Here is a 21,142-nt window from a genome sequence, read left to right as displayed (position 1 = left end):
GAATGTCATGTAGGTATATTAAAGTCAACATGTCTAAAACTGAAACTGCTCTCTTGACACTGTAACCTGAACATCTTCCTGAATTCTCCAATTGGCTTATGATATGACTGATGACCTAGCCACCAAAAGGTCTCTGTTTTCTTAAAATTCTTATTTTTCATAATTCACATGTAATCAGTCATCAAACCTATTCATTTTAATTCTAAAATATTTCCCAAATCTCTTATCTGTCATTAAGTTTACTTCCCTTGCTCAGGCCTTATCATCTCTTGTTGCATCATAGCAATATCTTTCAAATTTGAGTCTTCGCTTCCAATAGTGCCTCCTACATTGTCATCAGTATTGACTTCCAAAAGAGAAATACTCTAGAAATATCACTGCCTATAGGATAAAGTCTAAGATCAAGGAGAAAAATAGACAATTCAAGAACAATAGTTGGGATTTCAATATTCCACTCTCAATAAAGGATAGAACAACTAAATAGAAAAATCAGTAGCATAAAGGAGACTTGAACAATATTATCAACCATGAGAAATTCTTTAGGGTATACCAGGCCATAAGTCTCATTCAATTTAAAAGGACTGAAATCATAAAAAAGTATGTCCTCTGACTATCGTGGAATTAATTCAAAATCAACAGCAGGAGAAAATTTGGGAAATTCACAAATATTTGGAAATTCAAAAACACATTTTGAAATAACCCATGGATCAAAGAAATATTGGAAATTAGACAGTATTTCTAACTGAAAATGAAAACACATCATATTGAGATTTCTGGAATGCAGCTAAAGTAGTGCTTTGAGGAAAATTTATAGTCGTAAATAAACACCTATATTAGAAAAGAAAAATTTCAAATTAATAATCTAAATTATCATCTTAAGAATCTAGAAACATAAGAGCAAATGAAATCAAATGTAAGCTGAAAGAAGGAAATAATAGAGATTAGAGCTGAAATCAATAAAATGGAAAGCAGAAAACCAATAGGGAAAATTGATATCGGCTCTTTGAAAAGATCAACAAAATTGACGAATCTTTAGCTGGGTTAACCAAATAAAAAGAGAAAAGACATGGATCAAAATCAGGAGGGATGACATCACCATCAACTCTACAAGAATTAAAAGCATTATAAAGGAATACTGTGAACAACTGCGTGTCAACAAATTAGACATGAAATGGACAAAATGCTAGAAAGGTACAAATTACCAAAACTAATTCAAGAGGATGAAGGCTCAGCTCCACAGCATGGTATAAGGTCTTTCCAGTCTCGGCAGCCTACCTTTCCAGCCATGTTTCCTGTTTCTTTACAACATGAAGCATATATTCTAGCCACAAGGAAATACTTGCTGCTCTCCTAACATTCATGGATTTGCATGATTTTATGCTTTTGTATGCATTGCTTTCCTCATCTGGAATGCCTTTATCCCCCCTCAGGTTATCCTTGAGTTTTCTCACATAAGTAAGCACTTGCAAGTATAGGCTCTATATGTACTGTACATGTAGCCTGTGGGTGGGTGCTTGTTTGCTGTGGGTTGTCCCAGCTTTCTTTTCTTTTTCTTTTTATCTTTATTTTTAATTTTTTTTGAGAGAGAGAGAGAGAGAGAGGGAGGGAGGGAGAGAAGGAGGGAGGGAGGGAGAGAGAGAGAGAGAAAATCCTAAGCAGGCTCCATGCTCAGCATAGAGTCTGATGCAGGGCTTGATCCCACCACCCTGGGAATCAAGAGTTAGAAACTCAACTGACTGAGCCACCCAGGCACCCCTCTTTTTAAAAATTTTAATTCCAGTATAGTTAATGTACAGTTATATTAGTTTCAGGTGTACAGTATAGTGATTCAAGAATTCTATACATCATCCAGTGCTCATCATGACAAGTGCCTTCCTTTAACCCCATGGAATGCCGTTTTTTTTCCCTGAAGAATTTCTATACATTTTTGACAAATCTTCCTCTGATTCTTTACCTGGTGAACTTAGCTTTTCCCTTCCTCAGGATCTTACTGAATGCATTTTTAGTATTATAGCACAACCGCATAGTGGTATGATGGCCTGTCAGCATGTGAGACTCCTTACTAGATGGTGAACTCCTAGAGGACAGAGAACCATCATCTTCATTTTTATATTCCTAATAGCTTATGTATATTAGGCACTCAATAAAGTCCACTGCAGGAATTGATGAATTCTTGAGGATTGGGTCTCTTTCTTTTTGTTTTTTAATGTTTCTGCACACTCTAAACATGCTCTCAGAAATTCTCACGTACAAATGCAAAGTTTCACCGTAGGAGCAGCTCACCATCAGCAGGCAGGTTGCTGAGCAGGTCCAAGTACTCCTCTTCTTCCAGGTCAAAGCTCATATTTTTCATGAAGAGTCCTAACTGATTAACATTAAGCTCCACTCCTTAGGGAAACAAAGGATGGAAGTGAGAAGGGCAAACAATAATGATAAAGTGAAAAATGCTAGGCGTGTCCATGCATTAATTGGAGGGACAACAATCAAAGGAACAATAAATTTGCTTAAGTGAAAAGAGCTAGCATGGGAATCAGGAACAGAACCTGCTCTTCATTGTTGTCCAGAAGACTTGACTGTAGCTCTCAGGAGACATTTATAAGGAGAGAAATAAAGGATTGGCAAGTCTGATGAAGACAGTCTTTCTAATTCCTCTCTGGAAATAGGACTTGGAATGATAGAGACAAAAGTAATTCCTTCAAAGGTAGTTATGTTAAAAGTAGTAAATGATGAGACAAAAATTTGTTAGATTGACAAATTTGTCACCACCAAAAATAAATGTGGTTTTTAAAATGTAAGTACGAAACATAAGGAATCTCAATTTTACCTGACTGGTCACTCACCTTTGAGAGACCTTATGCCATCCAGCAACCTATGCTTATACAACTTTCCAGCAGCTGTAAGATAGGACACAATACAGTAATTGGTATGGGAACCTGTTGTAATAATTCAAAACCTAGCAATTTCAGAAAGAACAATTCTTATAGTTTTACTCATTTCCCCCCCCTGTTTATATCCCAACTTAAGAGTTAGACCAATAGAAAAAGCTCTCAAGAGATTAAGTCTACACACTTCTTAAAAAATGTTTATTTACTTTTGGGAGAGAAAGAGAGAGAGAACACGTGTGGAGAGGGGCAGAGAGAGACGGAGACACAGAAGCAGACTCCAGGCTCTGAGCTGTCAGCACAGAGCCTGATCCGGGGCTCAAACTCATGATCCGTGAGATCACAACCTGAGCTGAAGACTAATGCTCGACTGACTGAGCCATCTAGGTGCCCTGTACCCACTTTCTGATTTGACAGTTGAAACAATTATTAGTGGTGTCTTTCCATACCTTTCCCAGTCTCTCTTTTCATCTACTTCTCATTTTCTCCTTTTTTTGATTAAGATCACACATATTAATGCTCGCAGGGATAAGAGTAGATACTAGTGGGACTCATGAGTGAAGACATGGATGATTTCTGAGCTAAAAAAACCTGACAACCATGACAGGACTTCTTTGAATATTAGTAATGAGTATTTCTACATGTTTTCCACGTGACATCACATAGATGTTGTTTTAGATATTTTCATTGACAAGCCCATGAAAATGACTCTTCTGCAAGGTAATCCCTCAGTGAGATGTCCTGTGCTGCCAACACAGATGTTGTATTTTACAAAAATTCAAACATGGATTTCTATTCCCACATAGGTGGTGGACTAGCATGAATATCTGGTTCCTTCCCCACAAATCAACCCTGAAGAAACTGAAGTCTGAGCAGTGTCTAAGCACTGCCCTTAAACCCAACTGGCTGATGTTCACTGGAGCCTGACCTTACACCCTTACCTAAAGCATATTTTCAAACATAGTAATGATGCCCCAAGAGAACAAGGACTCACAGGACAGGACCAAAGTAGCCAGTCATCTGAGGAATACAACTACTTCAAAAACAAACAAGCAAACAAACAAACAAACAAACTGAATAATGTATATCATTTGAATAAGAATTATCGGAATAAAAGGACCAGGAATTTAAAATAAGCATGACAGATATACTTAAGGAGATAAGATATTAGCAAAATATAAAAAGAACAAGAAAATATGAAAAGAATCAATGGAAATATTAGGTATAAAACATTTGGTACAAAAACAATTTTAATTTTTTTAATGTTTATTTATTTTTGAGAGAGAGCACAAGTAGGGGAGTGGCAGAGAGAGAGAGAGAGAGAAAGAGAGAGAGAATCCTAAGCAGGCTCTGTTCTGTCAGCATGGAGCCAGATGAGGGGCTCAAACCCATGAACTATGAGATCATGACCTGAGGGGAAGCCGAATGCCCAACCAAGTGAGCCACTCAGGCTCCCAGGACACCCAGGCACCTCTGCTATAAAAAAGTTTAAATAAAGAAACACAGCGGATGAGATAGAGTACAAAGGAAATATCTAAAAAATTAATTAGTGGGTAGTTTGATCAGATTGAAGAATTCTCTCAGAGGGCAGCAGAAAAGGATAAAGAGGTGGAAAATGGAAAATTATAAGATATGCCTATGGAAGTAGCAGTGCTAATCTCTGGGTAACAAGAGTTCCAAAGGAGAGAAAAAAAATGGTAAGGAGAAACTATTTGATGAAATAATAATTTAAAATCTCCAGGATTAAAGAAAGATGACTTTATATTAAAATAGCTCATATAGATTTAAATAGAAGACGGAAAATTCCAACCTAGATATACGTTATAGCGACTTTAATAATATCAAATAAAAAGAAAATTCTAAAACTCTTCAGAGAAAAAAGAAGGAGACCTATAAAGGAAGAAAAACCAGATTGACATCAGATTTCTCAACAATAATTCTAGATGCTGAAAGGCAATGGAGTAAAATTAATGGAGAAATATTAAAAGGGCTTCGAACTTAAATACAAATTGTTATTTAAGCATGAGGGCATAACCAAAATATTCCCAAGGACTCAAGGTTTATGATTCATCACACAGAGACCCATATTGAAAACTTTTTAAAAAGAAAGTACTCTGGGGTACCTGGGTGGCTCAGTCGGTGAAGCACTTGACTTCAGCTCAGGTCATGATCTCACAGTTGGTGAGTTCAAGCCCCCCATTGGGCTCTGTGCTGATAGCTCAGAGCCTGGATGGAGCCTCTTTCAGATTCTGTGTCTCCCTCTCTCTCTGCCCCTCCCCCCAGTGTGCTCTATCTTTCTGTCTCTCAAAACTAAATAAACATTAAAAAATTTTAAAAAAAGGGCAGTACTCGATAAGTAAAACAAATCTAGGAGTTGTTACAAGAGGTATGGAAGGGAAAAATGACCAAATATCTGGTGAAGTATATTGATTTTTTTTAAAGTCAAGAGAAAAAAGAGAAAGAATATTATCCATAGTAACCCTGACTTAAATCCTAGTTAAATACCAACATAATTGGTATAGCAAGCAAGGTAAGTTGACAAATAGGACATGAGAGTATACTAAAATCCTTGTCTTATTTGGGGGATTGATGAATTTAAGAAATCAGTGAGGTAAGTGGCCATGAATATGGGTCTTAAGGACAACCACTATAATTTTTCAACCTGTAGAATAAAACTTAATGAATCTAATGGGAAATATAAAGACAGAAAAAAGTAATAAGAATACTGTAAATGGAAACTATGGAATATTATAGCAGAACCATGTCCTATAAACAGTAATTATGAAGGAATTTATTAAGGAATTTAACTCAACAATTATAAAATATAGACTCTTAGATGACATTAAAAAATAAAACCAAACAGTATATTGTCTACAAGTGACATAACAAAAAGACAGTAAAACTTGAAAACAAAAGCATGGATATGAACCAAAAGAAAGCCAGAGTAACAGTACTATACCTGACAAAATAGGATTTAAGGCAAAATATATATCACAAGGGACAAAGAAGGATGTTCTCTTAATGGTGTCTTATAAGTCCTTAGGCCTTCTTTATTCCTTTTCATTTTCTGTCCATTTTGCTCCACTAATTAGATAATTTCAAATGATCTTTCTTCAGGTTCACTGATTCTTTCTTCTGCTTGTGCCAGCTGGGTTCCTTAAGTTTTTAAGCTCATTAATGAATTCTTCAGTTCAGTTATTTTATTTTTCAGCTCCAAAATTTGTTTGGTTCATTTTTACATTTTTCATCTCTATGCTGAATTTCTCATTTTGTTCTTGTATTGTTTTCATTATTTAAATTGTTTATTTGACTTCTCTTGTAGCTCTCTGAGTGTCTTTAGAACAATTATTTTGAATTCTTTGTTAGGTAATTTGTGTATCTCCATTTCTTTGGGGTCAGTTACTGGAAGTTTACTGTGTTCCTTTGGTGGTATCATGTTTCCCTGATTCTTCATGATCCCAATAGACTTGTGTGTGTCTGTGCATTTAAAGAAGCAGTCTCCTATACTTTATATGGACTGTTTTCAGTAAGGAAAGACCTTCACCCATCTTTAGGGATACACCAGAGTTGTTGCGGCTCTGGGACTAGTGGTACCTGATGCCAAGAGTGGAGATATGTGTTGACTCCAGGTCTGGGGGTATATGGTGTCTTGTCTGCTCACATTCCTGGGGTTCATGACATGAGCAACTCCATGTTCCTTAGTGAGAGCTATGGGGGATCCACAGTGGTTTCAAGGGCTTTTGGGGTCCTCAGTAGCACCTCCAGGTCCAGTGGCTAGGGAACAGGACAGGTGGCAGTGGTGGCTGGAGTTAGTGGTTTGTGCATACTCAGCTGTGGGGCCTCACTGCAGGTGAGCCAGGGCTGGCTGCAGACATACTCATAGTAACATGGGTGGCTGGCTTCTGTGAACACAAAAACCTGTGGAGCGAAAATCTTAGTGGCAAAATATGCAGGAAATCTGTAGTGGCTGTGTTGACATTTGCTTTCTTCAGTAGTGAAAGCTATTGGGGTCCTCTGTGGAGCAGTGTGCTGGGGTCTGTAATGAGGTCCTCAGTGATGAAAGCTGGGGGTAACTTTCGTATTTGCAAGGGCTATTGAAGTCATCAGCAGCAAAAATTGCTGGGGCCATTTGCAGATGAGGCCACTGGGAACTGTGGTTGCTCCCACTATGAACTGATAATGGTTTCCCTTTCCCTTCTTCCTTGTTCTTAGACATCTCTAGATGTCTTACCTTTGTTGGTCACCAGGTGGAGTGAAATGTAAGCAGGTCCTTTGTGCAGTGCCCCAAAGGCTTGGAAAGTTGGTCACTTACTCCATTCTCCTTTTCTTAGGAGGGGAACTCTTTTGGGCTGGGGAGTTTCCTCTCGGCACTGAGCAATGTTGGCCTAAGGGTGATGCAGGCAAAATGAAGCTGTTCTTTTTACTCTTTTTGTGTGGTTATTCATGGGTTTTCTTGATCCACTGTATTGCTTCAGGTTTTTAAGTGGACTCCTGAGCTCTCCCAGAGCTAATTTTGTTTGTGGATAGCCGTCTAATTGTTGATCTTTGTTGGGGGAAGGAGGCTAGGGTCTCCTACTCTGCCACCTTGGTGACATCTCTCCCCCAAGTAGTTTTTAAGAAATGATATTAACTTATAAATTTTTTTTAATGTTTATTTATTTTTGAGAGGGAGAGAGAGACAGACAGACATGAGCTGGGGAGAGGCAGAGTGAGTGGGAGACACAGAATCTGAAGCAGGCTCCAGGCTCTGAGCTGTCAGCACAAAGCCCGACATGGGGCTTGGACTCATGAACCATGAGATCATGACCTGAGCTGAAGTCAGATGCTTAACTGGCTGAGCCACCCAGGCGCCCCTAGAAATGATATTAACTTGAAAGCAATGTTTACTTATTTATTTTTTTAAGAGAGACAGAGAGAGAGAGAGAGAGAGAGAGAGCAAGCCAGGGAGGGGCAGAGAGAAAGGGAGAGAGAAATCCCAAGCAGGTTCTCCACTGTCAGTGCACAGCCTGAGGCATGGCTCAATCTCATGAACTGTGAGATCATGACCTGAACTGAAACCAACGGACACTTAACTGACTGAGCCACCTAGGTGCCCCCAAAATGGTATTTACGTAGGAATTTTTTTCTGAACCTTTGCTCAGAAAATGTCTTATTTTGTGACATATCAGATAAAGGGTTACTATCCAAAATCTATAAAGAACTTACCAAACTCACCCCCTGCAAATAAATAAACCAGTGAAGAAATGGGCAAAAGACATGAATAGACACTTTTCCAAAGAAGACATCCAGATGGCTAACAGACACATAAAAAGACACTCAACATCACTCATCATCAGGGAAATACAAATCAAAACCACAATGAGGTATAACCTCACACCTGTCAGAATGGCTAACATTAACAACTCAGGAAACAACAGATTTTGGTGAGGATGCAGAGAAAGAGGAACACTTTTGCACTGCTGGTGGGAATGCAAACTGGTGCAGCCACTGGGGAATACAGTATGGAGGCACCTCAAAAAATTAAAAATAGAACTACCCTATGAATGTATAAAGAAAATGTGGTATATATACACAATGGAATATTATTATGTCATCAAAAAGAATGAAATCTTGCCATTTGCAACAATGTGGATGGAACTAGAGTGTATTATTCTAAGCTAAATTAAGTCAAAGACATAGGATTTCACTCATATGTGGAATTAAAGAAACAAAACACATGAACATAGCGGAAAGGAAAGAAAAATAAGATAAAAGCAGAAAGGTAGGCAAACCGTAAGAGACTCTTAAATACAGAGAACAAACTGAGGGTTGCTGGATGGATATTGGCGGGAAAATGCGCTAAATGGGTGATGGGCATTAAGGAAGGCACTTGGGATGAGCACTGGGTGTTATATGTAAGTGATGGATCACTAAATTCTACTCCTGAAAGCATTATTACACTATATGTTAACTAACTTGGATTTAAATAAAAAATAATTAATTAAAAAAAGAAAATGTCATATTTTGAAATATGTGAGGATATGAATTTTATTCTCATACTTGATTGATAGGTTAGCTGGATATAGAATTCTAGGTTGGAAACAAATTTTATAATAATTTTCAAGGTATTACACAATTGTCTTTCATCTTCAAGAGTTGTGGAGAAGTCCAATACCATTCACATACCCCCAACTTTCTATGTGACCTGCTTGTTTCTCTTTGGAAACTTTTATAATTTTGTTATTTCTGGTGTTCTGATTATTTTACAACCTACTCTGATGTGAATCTTTTTCTTTCTTTTCTTTTTTTTTTAGTTTAATTATTTTTGAAAGAGAGAGAGAGAGCAAGCAAGCGAGCATGAGTAAGTGAAGAACAGAGAATGGGAAACAGAATCCCAAGCAGGCTCTGCACTGACAGTGCAGATGTGGGGCTCGATCTCATGAACCATGAGATCATGACCTGAGCCAAATTTCAAGAGTTAGTTGCTTAACTGACCGAGCCATGTAGGAGCCTCGGGTGTGGATCTTTTCCTATTCTTTGGAGTGGTAGGTACTTGGTGAGCCTTTTCAGCCTCGAGTCACATTCTTTCAGATTTGAAGACATTTTTTTAGTAGGATTTATTTTACAGTTTGTTCCTCTATTTTCTTTGTTTCCTCTTTTTGGGACTCCTTCTATTATTCAGTTGTCGGAGTTGTCAGACTGATTTTCTTATTTTTTTTTCTATTTTCTATCTTTTTTTTGTATTTTTGTTCCAATTTCCAAATTCATCTTCCAGCTCAATGAATTTCTAAATTTTTAGCACTTTTTTTTTCCCAAAGAGCTTTTTTCTTTAAAAAAAAGTTTGTCTATTTTGAGAGAGAGAGAGTTTGAGAGAGAGAGAGAGAGAGAGAATATATGCAAGCTAGGGAGGGGTAGAGAGACAGGGAGAGAGAGAATCCCAAGCAGTCTCCACATTCAGCATGGAGCCTGACATGAGGTTCTATCTCACCAACTACGAGATCATGACCTGAACTGAAATCAAGAGTCAGCTGCTTAACTGAGTGTGCCACTCAGGTGCACCTCCAAAAGAGCTTTAAAAAAAAATTTTTAGAGTGCTCCTTTTTTTTCAATTAAAAAAATTTTTTTAATGTTTTATTTTTGAGAGAGAGAGAGAAAGAGACCAAGCCCAAGTGGGGAAGGGACAGAGAGAGGGTGTGACACAGAATCCAAAGCAGGCTCCAGGCTGTGAGCTGTCAACACAGAGCCTGATGCAGGGCTTGAACTTGTGAACCACGAGATCATGATCTGAGCTGAAGTCAGATGCCTAACCCACTGAGCCCCCCAGGAGCCCCGTTAAAATTTTTTTTTAATGTTTACTTATTATTGAGAAACAGAGACAGCATGTGAGCTGTGAGATCATGACCTGAGCCAAAGTTGGACGCTTAACTGACTGAGCCATCCTGGCGCCCCATAGCGTGCTCCTTTTTCATAGTGTGTCCTAGCTTGTTGCACAGCCTCCTTTTCTTGTTTCGTAACTAGGGCTTTTCTCATCTTTCTGAAGATATTAGTTAAAATTGTTTTGAATTATTTTTCTGCTTTCTCCCTTGAGTATAGTAGTCTCCCCTTATCTTCAGTTTCACTTTCCCTGGTTTCAGTTACCTGTGTCATCTGTGGTCTGGAAGCAGATGACCTTCCTTCTGATGTATTATCCAAAGGTCAATAGTAGCCTAATGCTAATCACAATGCCTCCATAGTTCATTTCACTTCATCTAATCATGTAGGCATTTTATCATCTCACATCATCACAAGAAGAAGAGTGAACACAGTACAGTAAGATATTGAGAGAGACACAGACAGAGCACATTCACGTAATGTTTATTATGGTGTATTTTTATAATTGTACTATTTGATTTTTAGTTATTAGTGTTAATCTCTTACTATGCCTAATTTATAAATTAAACTTTATCATAGGTATGTTTGCATAGGAAAAAAACATATATAGTCTGGTACTATCCATGGTTTCAGACATCCCCTGGGGGCTTTGGAACATATCCCCATGCATAAAGGGGGATTACTGTACTTCCTCCAAGTTCCTTCTTTTCTGCTAGCTTTTATTTCTGTCCTTCATGTAACAAACCTTTCTTACAAGTCATATGATTCTTGGTTGTTTCTGTTTAAGGGTGAGGTGTTTTTGTTTTAGTAGTACACATGTTATTATCTATCTTTTCATTGCAAGCTGCAGATCTAAGTATATGAATAAAGGATATTAGAATTCACTGCCAGCATCTAGGCAGGCCAATGGGAGAAGATGACGGGGGATCTCACCATGCTACACGTTGACTTTCATGTAATTTCCTTGTTTCAGTAGAAAATTCACTCCCAACCTTGGCTGGGTCTGATGTCTGAGAATCTCCCCAGTTTAACCTCTCCAGAGAGTAAATCTCTATGCTGCATGGATAAGAAATACTTGCTTAGCTGTGGAGTGAGGAAGGGGATCTGTCAATTGCATTGATCTTTTTAAAGACTTTCAGCCATATCTCATACTCCTGACTTTAGAGGTAACTGGTGCCTCTATTTCCTGAGCTGTTTACAGTTTTGTGACATGAAGTAGCCCTATTTTTTTTAATATTTTATTTTTAAGTAGTATCTATACCCCACATGGGGCTTGAACTCACAATCCTGAGATTAAGAGTTGCGTGGTCTACTGACTGAGCCAACCAGGTGCCCCTGAAGTGGATGCCTTCTTGTTTGCTTCTCCTTTCAGGCTCAGTTTTCACCTTTTATGGTCTTTCATGCAATTTGTTTTTCAAAATTTAACTGACATCTCTTATCTGCTATAATATTCTCTTCTCTTAGTCTTTGTGGAAATATTTAATTTGTTTTAAAATTAAAAGAAATTTTTAATTTGTTTTAAAATTAAAAGAAAAATTTTATTTCTTTTACATCTTTTTGGTATTTTAGAAAGTGGTAAAGATAAATGCAAATATTAAAAAAAGATTGCCATGTTTAGCCAGAAGGTCAAAATATGTATCTCTGTCTTATCTAGTCAACTAGATTATGAACTTTTTAAGTGCAAAGACTCTGTGTTATTTTGAGCAGTGAGCTTCTGGCACATATCTTCATAGCTCCTGAATCCAGAAAAATGCCTTAAATATAGAAATCATTTAATAAACATAACTGGAGTTTTGAAATAGAAAATCTAATAATTAATATCTTTAGATTTTAAACATTTTTTCATATTTTCACAGCCACTATTTGGTTATCTTCATCACCATCATCATAGATACACATTGTTATTATCCTGTTTCACAGATAGATTATATAAGAATTATTGATTAGTTTGAGTCAAGCTTATAAAGTACTCGTCCACATAATGTGAATGTGTACTCAGCATGAAACTGTGCATGGTGCCCGAAACTTGCCATGGTTAGGTATCCCTCTTTGACTTTTTCCATGCTTTTACTTTTGGTTCTTCGTACGCCCTACCATCAAACCTTTCAGGCCTGTTTAAAGTAATAACCATTCTGTGAGGTCTTAGACACTCCAGGAATAGTTGGTCAATATCTCCTTTGCAGTTTCATAGCAGAATATTTATTAATCTTATAGCATGCATCACAATGTATAGCATTTCTTTCTGTTTTGTATGTGCTGTCCATCTCTAACTGAGGGCTTTCTAGGACCTGAGCTATGCCTCATTTATCTTTGTAACCCTTTGTAGTATTATGTCTCATACCTTATGGCAACCAGTAAACTTTCAGGGGGTGGATGAATACCTCATTGGTAAATTAAACACTCACCATCAAGTGGCAAACTTTTCATCAACACAGAGTTCTCCCTCAGTCTGAGTCTTTTTTTTTTTTTTTTTTTTTTCAACGTTTTTTATTTATTTTTGGGACAGAGAGAGACAGAGCATGAACGGGGGAGGGGCAGAGAGAGAGGGAGACACAGAATCGGAAACAGGCTCCAGGCTCCGAGCCATCAGCCCAGAGCCTGACGCGGGACTCGAACTCACGGACCGCGAGATCGTGACCTGGCTGAAGTCGGACGCTTAACCGACTGCGCCACCCAGGCGCCCCATCCCTCAGTCTGAGTCTTAACCCAATGTTTTTCAGAATATTTTCCAGGTCTTCATAGTGAATTTCTTCCCCTTAAAAAAGAAAATAATGGTAGAAGGTCAAATTTCAAGCTTTAAATCATCATCATATCAACTATTTTTGTGTAGCATCATCCTCAAGTATAGGGTAAAAAGTAATGGAAACATGAAGTGTTGTCTAATTACATAAAATTAGAAGGGAGATTCAAAAATAGAACTTTCTGTAAAATGTTAGGAACAAGGAACTAATACAACATGCAGAAAGTTGGTATTTTAACAGCCCACTAAGTTTACTGATGTAAATAATTCTGCCAGCATGTACCATTTGCTATATTGTTTTATTTTTGCCTGAATTATGAGCTTGTTCATCTAGTCATATTACTGGTATGTGCAATCTGCCTTCAAATTTTGTCACTAGAACAGTAGAAAATAAAATTATACTATTGAAACTCCAAAGAACATAGGGGTTGTTACTTCAACATTATACTGTGGCCTTTTGCATAAGATGTAGATAACAACTGATTATACTAATAACATTTAGTTTCTAAAGTTTTTCTTTAATTATGTATACATTACCAATTAAAAGAGATAAAATGACAGAATTATTATGTCATGGATAGGATAACAGAAAATACTTTAAAATGGATAAAGATTTGTTATATATGCACAATGGAATATTACTCAGCCATCAAAAAGAATGATATCGTGCCATTTGCAATGACATGGATGGAGCTAGAATGTATCATGCTAAGCGAAATAAGTTAGTCAGAGAAAGACAAATGCCATATAATTTCACTCATATATGGAATTTAAGAAACAAGACAGATGAACATATGGGAAGGGAGGAAAAGAAGAGAAGACAGCAAACTACAAGAAACTTAAAAAAAAGAGAACTGAGGGTTGATGGAGGGAGGTGGATGGGAGATGGGCTAGATGGGTGATGGGTATTAAGGAGGGCACTTGTAATGAGCACTGGGTGTTGTATGAAAGTGATGAATCACTGAATTCTACCCTTGAAACCAATATTGCACTGTATGTTGACCAAAATTTAAATAAAAAAATAATTGGGATGAGGTGGCCAAGTGGTTAAGGCAATGGACTGCTGAATAAAAAAAGAATTATTTTAATATAGGAAAAAAATAACTTCTTTTGTTAAGTATTAAGAAATTTTTTTTGAAGTAGGCTCCACCTCCAGTGTGAGGCTTGAACTCACAACCCTGAGATCAAGAGTTGGATCCTCTACAGACTAAGCCAGCCAGGTGCCCCAAGAGATTATTTTTATTATGCTTTATCATTATTTTTTCTCACTCACCTAGAAGTTCATGTACTTCATCCAGAAGTTTATCCAGTTTAATCCTCCTTTCATCTACAAGACAAGACAAAATTTAGGTATAGTTCCACTATCGACTGAAGTGTGTCCCCTCAAATTCCTAGTTTGAAGCCCTAACCTCTGATTTGAATGATTGGAGATAAGGTATTTAGGAGGTAATTAAGGTTATGAGGTCATAAGAGTGAGGCCCGACTCTGATAGGACTGTGGCCTTATAGGAAGAGGAAGATAACTCTTTCTCTTTCTGTCTCTCCATTTCTCCCCCTGTATCTCTCCCTGTCTCTCTCCCTCTTTCCTATCTCCCTGCCATGTGAAGACACAGTGAGAAGACAGCCTCTGCAAGCATGGAAGACAATCCCCATCAGAAACTGAATCAGCTAGTACCTTGATCTTGGATTTCCCTGCATCCAGAACTGTGAGAGAATACATTTCTGCTGTATAAGTCACACAGACTATGGTATTTTGTTATGGGAGCCTGAGCGGACTAATTCAGGTTCCCATTACATAAAATTCTTAAACTGCAGAGTAAAGTATAAGGATTTGGCAGTGGCCTAAAATTTTTTTCTAATTAGATATTTTATTTTCATACTGTAAAGCAAAAGGTCGAAAAAAGAAAAAAATCTAAATAAGATAGAGACATCTATTCTACTCATACTTTTTCTTTTTGTGTTCCTCACTCATCAGAATGGAAGAAAAGAAATTCTTTCCATTTTTTGTTTTTTTTTATATCTGCTTTATTGAGGTATAATTAACAAATAAAATTGTAATATATTTAAGGTGTACATCATGGTGATTTGATGTATGTATACATGAAAGGAATCCCCCATCTAAACTAACACATCTATAACCGATTATATTTGTCTTTTTGTGTGTGTGAGAATATTTAAATTCTATTCTCTTGGCAAATTTCAATGATATAATACAGTGCTATCAACCTTATTTTTCATTAGGTCCTCTGTCCTTACTCATCTTAGAGCTGGGAGTTGGTGCCCTATTGCCGTTTTGTTAATAATCATTTTCTGGCTGTTTCATAATTCCTTTGATACTTTCTTCTCTTGATTTCTTCCCTTATAATTTGATTATTTTCAGGAGTGTTATGCTTAGATTCCTTTCTCTTTCTCTTTTGTGTATTGACTGTAGGTTTTTGTTTTGTGGTTACCAGGAGGCTTACATAAAACATATTTATAATGGTCTATTTTAAGCTTATAAGAACTTAACTAAGAATGCATACCAAAGGTATAAATTTCTATTCTCCCCTCCTTTTATGTTTTTGTTATCACAACTTACATCCTTTACCTTGTGTATCCATTAACAGATTGTTAACTAAAAATGTAGTTATAGTTATTTTCAATACTTTAGTCTTTTAATGTTCATACTAGATTAGTAAGTGATATACCCCCTACTATTACATTAGAATATTCTGAAATTAACTGTACATTTACCTTTAGCAGTGAGATTTACATTTTCATATGTTTTCCTGTTACTAGTTAAGCACCCTCTTGTTTTAGTTTGAAGAAGTTTCTTTAACATTTCTTGCAAGGCTGCTCTAGTGGTGATGGACTCCTTCAGCTTCCGCTTGTCTGGAGAACTATTTCTCTTTCAGTTCTGAAAGACAACTTTGCCAAGTAGGGCATCCTTGGTTGGCAAGTTTTTTTCTTCTCTCACTTTGAGTATATAATGTCACTCCTCTCTGGCCTACCAAGTTTCTCCTGAAAAATCTACTGATAGTCTTATGGGGTTTTCCTTGTATATAACAAGTTGTTTTCTTCTTTCCATATTTAAGATTTACCCCCTTGATTTTAACAACTGTAATGCATCTTAGTGTGGCTAGCTTTGATTTATCTTATTTGGGGCTACCTGAGTTTCCTGAATCCTCATGTCTGCTTCTTTTCTCAGGTTGGGGAAGTTTCCAGGCATTATTTCTTTGAATAGGCTTTCTGTCCTGTTCTCTCTCTCTTCTCCTTCTGGGAGCCCTATAATGTGAACATTGGTCCACTTCCTGGTGTCCCATAAATCCCTTAAGCTATTTTCACTCTTTTTCATTCTTTTACTTTTAGCTCTTCTATTTGGGTAAATTCCACTGCCCTGTATTTTGAGTTTGCTGGTTGTTTCTTCCACTTGATTGAGTCTACTGTTGAACCCCTCTACTGAATTTTTCAGCTGAGTTATTTTATTCTTCAGCTTTCTGATTTCTCTTTGGTACTTTCTTGTGTTTTCTATCTCTTTGTTGAAACTCTCACTTTGTTCGTGCATTGTTCTCTTGACCTCAATAAGCATCTTTATGATCATTATTTTGAACTCCTTATCAGGTACATCACTTATCTCCATTTCATTGAAGTCTGTTTCCGGACTTTTATCTTGTCCTTTTGTTTGGAACATATTCCTTTGCTTCTTCAATTTCCTTGACTCTGCTGGTTTCTGTACATTACATAAAAGAGCCACCTCTTTTAGTCTTTTTAATTTTTTTTTAATTTTAAGTTTTTAATTATAGTTAGTTAACAGTGTTGTATTAGTTTCAGATGTACAAGATAGTGATTCAGCATTTCTATATATCACCCTGTGCTCATCACAAGTATACACCTTGATCTTCCCTTACTTCCCTCCCCAATGGTAACCATCAGTTTGTTCTCTATAATTAAGAGTCTATTTCTTGCTTTGCTTCTCTCTTATTTTTTCTCTTTGCTTGTTTGTTTGGTTTCTTAAATTCCATATGAGTGAAATCATATGCTATTTGTTTTGCTCTGACCTATTTCTCTTAGCATTATACTCTCTAGCTCCATCCATGTTGCAAATGGCAAGATTTCATTCTTCTTTTTATGGTTGAATAATATTCCATTGTGTGTGTGTGTGTGTGTGTGTGTGTGTGTGTATGTATATATATATATATATATATATATATATATATATATATATATAAAACACATTTTCTTTATCCATTTACCAATCATCATCTCGATAGAGTGGTCTTATGTAGGAGGTAAACCTTATTTGTTCAGCTTAGTGAGAACTCCTGGTTGTTTCTCAGACCCATGTGTTTATCTAAGCTGTCTTTGTTTTCAGGGGCTACCAGGAGTTGAGGGTGTGCCAAGACTTGTCAGTGTCCCAAAATGTAAGATCTCAGGCAGCACCTTGATGCAGGCTGATTTTTTCATTTTTTAACTCACCAAAAAGTATTTGCTGGATGCCTACATATATGCCAGGCTCTATTTTCAGTGCTAGAAATACAAAGCAAACAACATGAAGTCTCTGCTTCTGTTGCAGCAATTACCAACGTCCGAGCAACCACTGGGTTACGAACAATTTCCGAATGACCAATAGAGCATTGAATTAAAACAGAAATTTATTTAAAGTGCTCTCTTTGTTCCTTAGATTTATTTGGGTATCTTTGTTTCTTTGGTTATATTTTTTAAAAGTCAGTTCTTGATAACCTGTTTTACAGAGCAGAGGCAATAATATTTATTTTGAGGTTTTTAGCTAGACTGCCCTCCAGATAATTTAGGGTGGGGCCATATTCCAATTCCAACAGGAGTTTTATAATCTTGTCTGGCTCATGTGTTACACATGTGAAAAAGAAATAGTTTCAGATAAGAAATAGGAGACTACTTTTTTGACAAGCATTTTGACAACGCTTGATTTCAAGCATGATCAGATCATATTAGATAAACTCATATACCAACACTTCTAGGATACTTATCAAACTATTAATTAATCCACAGAATCATTTCAAGATACTAAACATGCTAAGATGCTCAAGATACTAAGACTTAAACAGAGTGCTTTGATCAAATGCTATTGCTGAAAACCATGCCAAAAAGTGCTAATCCTAGATAAATATACTAATTATATTTTTCTCTATATCATAAACTTTAGCTATTTCAACAAATTAACTATAGTGGGGGTTGCTTATTTAAAATTAAGATTCATAGGGGCACCTGGGTGGCTCAGTTGCTTAAGCTTCTGACTTTGGCTCAGGTCATGATCTCACAGTTCCTGGGTTTGAGCCCCACATCGGGCTCTGTGCTGGCAGCTCGGAGCCTGGAGCCTGCTTCGGATTCTGTGTCTCCTCTCTCTACCCCTCCCCTGCTCGCGCCCTGCCCTGCCTCTCTCTCTCTCTCCAAAATAAATAAATAAGCATTTAAAAAATAAAATTAAGATTCATAGCCTCCACCTAAAACATATTTGATCATAGTCTTGAGGGGGCAGGTAATTTCTGTGTAATTTAAAGTTTGATACCTGTGAATTAATTTAATGTGATTGTTAGATATATGCTGTATATATTTTACAATAGTACAAATAACATTTAACAGTTTCCAGCACCCTTCCCCATTTCTTTTTGTTGCTTTCTGAATTCCTTTATAATTTTCTCTCCCTACCCCTCAAAAATACTTTTTTGTTTGCTTTATTTTTTTTCACTTTTATTTTTTAACATGTTTATGTATTCATTTGGTTGGGGGAGGGGCAGGGAGACAAGAAGAGAGAGAATCCCAAGCAGGCCCTGGAATGTCAGCATAGAGCCTAACATGGGGCTCGATCTCACAAACTTCAAGATCATGACCTGAGCCAAAATCAGTTAAGCCGGATGCTTAACTGACTGAGCCACCCAGGTGCCCCTGTTTAGCTTAATTTTTTAACTTGTTTACTTGATCCCAACACTGATTTTCATCTCATTTTGGTATTCTCTGGCATAGGAACTCTTCAAGCAGCAATATAAGCAATTATTGATATTTTATTTAAGATTAATATTGAGACAATATATCTCCATTCTTTAGGATTGGGTATCTATAAACTTCTGGCTTTTTCCATGAAATTAGTAAGTATGTTTAAGATCTTCCTACAGAGCTTGGTGTGGGAAGATGGCGGCGTAGGAGGACTCTGAGCTCACCGCGTCCTGCGGATCACTTAGATTCCACCCACACCTGCCTAAATAACCCAGAAAATCGCCAGAAGACTAGCAGAACAGATTCTCTGGAGCCAAGCGTAGATGAGAGGTCCACGGAAGAGGGTAGGAAGGGCGGAGAGGTGGTGTGCGCTACACAGACTGGAGGGAGGAAGCCGGGGCGGAGGGGCGGCCTGCTGGCCAAGCAGAGCCCCTGAGTCTGGCTTGCAAAAGCGGAGGGGCCGGATGGAGTGTGTTTTGACAGCAAGCGGGACTCAACATCCGGAAGGTTATAAGTTAACAGCTCTGCTCAGAGAGCGGGAGGGCTGGAGGACAACGGGAGGGAGAGTTGCTGAGCCCCGGACGACAGAGCTCAGCTTGGCGGGGAACAAAGGCGCTCGCCAGTGCCATCTCCCTCACCCATCCCCCAGCCAAAATCCCAAAGGGAACCGGTTCCTGCCAGGGAACTTGCTTGCACCACGCAAACACCCAACTCTGTGCTTCTTCGGATCCGTCCCTCCAGTGGGTCTGACTCCCTCCCGCTGCCACAGGGCCCCTCCCAAAGCAGATCTCCCAAGGAAAAGCGAGCTGAGCCTGCCCCTCCCGCCCCCATGCACCTTGCCAATCCACCCCAGCTAATACGCCAGATCCCCAGCACCACAAGCCTGGCAGTGTGCAAGTAGCCCAGACAGGCCACGCCACCCCACAGTGGATCCTGCCCCTAGGAGAGGGGAAGAGAAGGCACACACCAGTCTGACTGTGGCCCCAGCGGTGGGCTGGGGGCAGACATCAGGTCTGACTGCGGCCCCGCCCACCAATGCAAGTTATTCAAGACAGCACAGGGGAAGTGCCCCACAATCCCGCACCACTCCAGGGACTATCCAAAATGAAGAAATGGAAGAATTCCCCTCAAAAGAATCTCAAGGAAATAACAATAGCTAACAAACTGATCAAAAAGGATTTAAACAATGTAACAGAAAGTGAATATAGAATAATAGTCATAAAATTAATCGCTGGGCTTGAAAACAGTATAGAGGACAGCAGAGAATCTATTGCTACAGAGATCAAGGGAATAAGGAACAGCCAGGAGGAGCTAAAAAATGCTATAAACGAGCTGCAAAATAAAATGGAGACAACCACAGCTTGAAGAGGCAGAGGAGAGAATAGGTGAACTAGAAGATAAAATAATGGAAAAAGAAGAAGCTGAGAAAAAGAGAGATTAAAAAATCCAGGAGTATGAGGGGAAATTAGAGAACTAAGTGATGCACTAAAGAGAAATAATCTACGCATAATTGGTATTCCAGAGGAGGAAGAGAGAGGGAAAGGTGCTGAAGGTGTACTTGAAGAAATCATAGCTGAGAACTTCCCTGATCTGGGGAAGAAAAAAGGCATAGAAATCCAAGAGGCACAGAGAACTCCCTTCAGATGTAACTTGAATCAATCTTCTGCACGACATATCATAGTGAAACTGGCAAAGTACAAGGATAAAGAGAAAATTCTGAAAGCAGCTAGGGATAAACGTGCTCTAACATATAAAGGGAGACCTATAAGACTTGTGACCGATCTCTCTACTGAAACTTGGCAGGCCAGAAAGGAATGGCAGGAGATCTTCAATGTGATGAACAGAAAAAAATATGCAGCCGAGAATCCTTTATCCAGCAAGTCTGTCATTTAGAATAGGAGGAGAGATAAAGGTCTTCCCAAGCAAACAAAAACTGAAGGAATTTGTCACCACTAAACCAGCCCTACAAGAGATCCTAAGGGGGATCCTGTGAGACAGAGTACCAGAGACATCGCTACAAGCATAAAACCTACGGACATCACAATGACTCTAAACCCATATCTTTCTATTAATAACACTGAATGTAAATGGACTAAATGTGCCAACCAAAAGACATAGGGTATCAGAATGGATAAAAAAACAAGACCCATCTATTTGCTGTCTACAAGAGACTCATTTTAGACCTGAGGACACCTTCAGATTGAAAGTGAGGGGATGGAGAA

The 21,142-nt window shown here is 38.0% G+C and overlaps 2 protein-coding genes across 2 annotated transcripts in view; both read right to left on the bottom strand.

Annotated features, from left to right (window-relative positions):
* LOC122205888 overlaps positions 1–7,098 on the bottom strand; it is a 38,417-nt gene extending 31,319 nt beyond the window's left edge. The window contains exons 1-4 of the mRNA XM_042914499.1: positions 6,957–7,098; positions 6,710–6,784; positions 2,841–2,894; positions 2,284–2,388 (exon numbers count right to left, since the gene is read on the bottom strand). Of these exons, the coding sequence (XP_042770433.1) occupies positions 2,284–2,388; positions 2,841–2,894; positions 6,710–6,784; positions 6,957–7,098 (376 nt within the window). The remainder of the gene's footprint in view (positions 1–2,283; positions 2,389–2,840; positions 2,895–6,709; positions 6,785–6,956) is intronic.
* Positions 7,099–12,074: 4,976 nt separating this feature from the next.
* Positions 12,075–21,142, bottom strand: part of LOC122205887 — a 256,567-nt gene continuing 247,499 nt past the window's right edge. Inside the window, exons 96-98 of the mRNA XM_042914498.1 lie at positions 14,246–14,299; positions 12,906–12,987; positions 12,075–12,141 (exon numbers count right to left, since the gene is read on the bottom strand). Coding sequence (XP_042770432.1) covers positions 12,075–12,141; positions 12,906–12,987; positions 14,246–14,299 — 203 coding nt within the window. The remainder of the gene's footprint in view (positions 12,142–12,905; positions 12,988–14,245; positions 14,300–21,142) is intronic.

Source organism: Panthera leo, chromosome E1 (assembly GCF_018350215.1).
Source record: "Panthera leo isolate Ple1 chromosome E1, P.leo_Ple1_pat1.1, whole genome shotgun sequence".
Lineage (NCBI taxonomy): Eukaryota > Metazoa > Chordata > Mammalia > Carnivora > Felidae > Panthera > Panthera leo.
The sequence above is the reverse complement of the archived record's forward strand: the minus strand, read 5'-3'. Positions and strand labels throughout refer to the sequence as shown.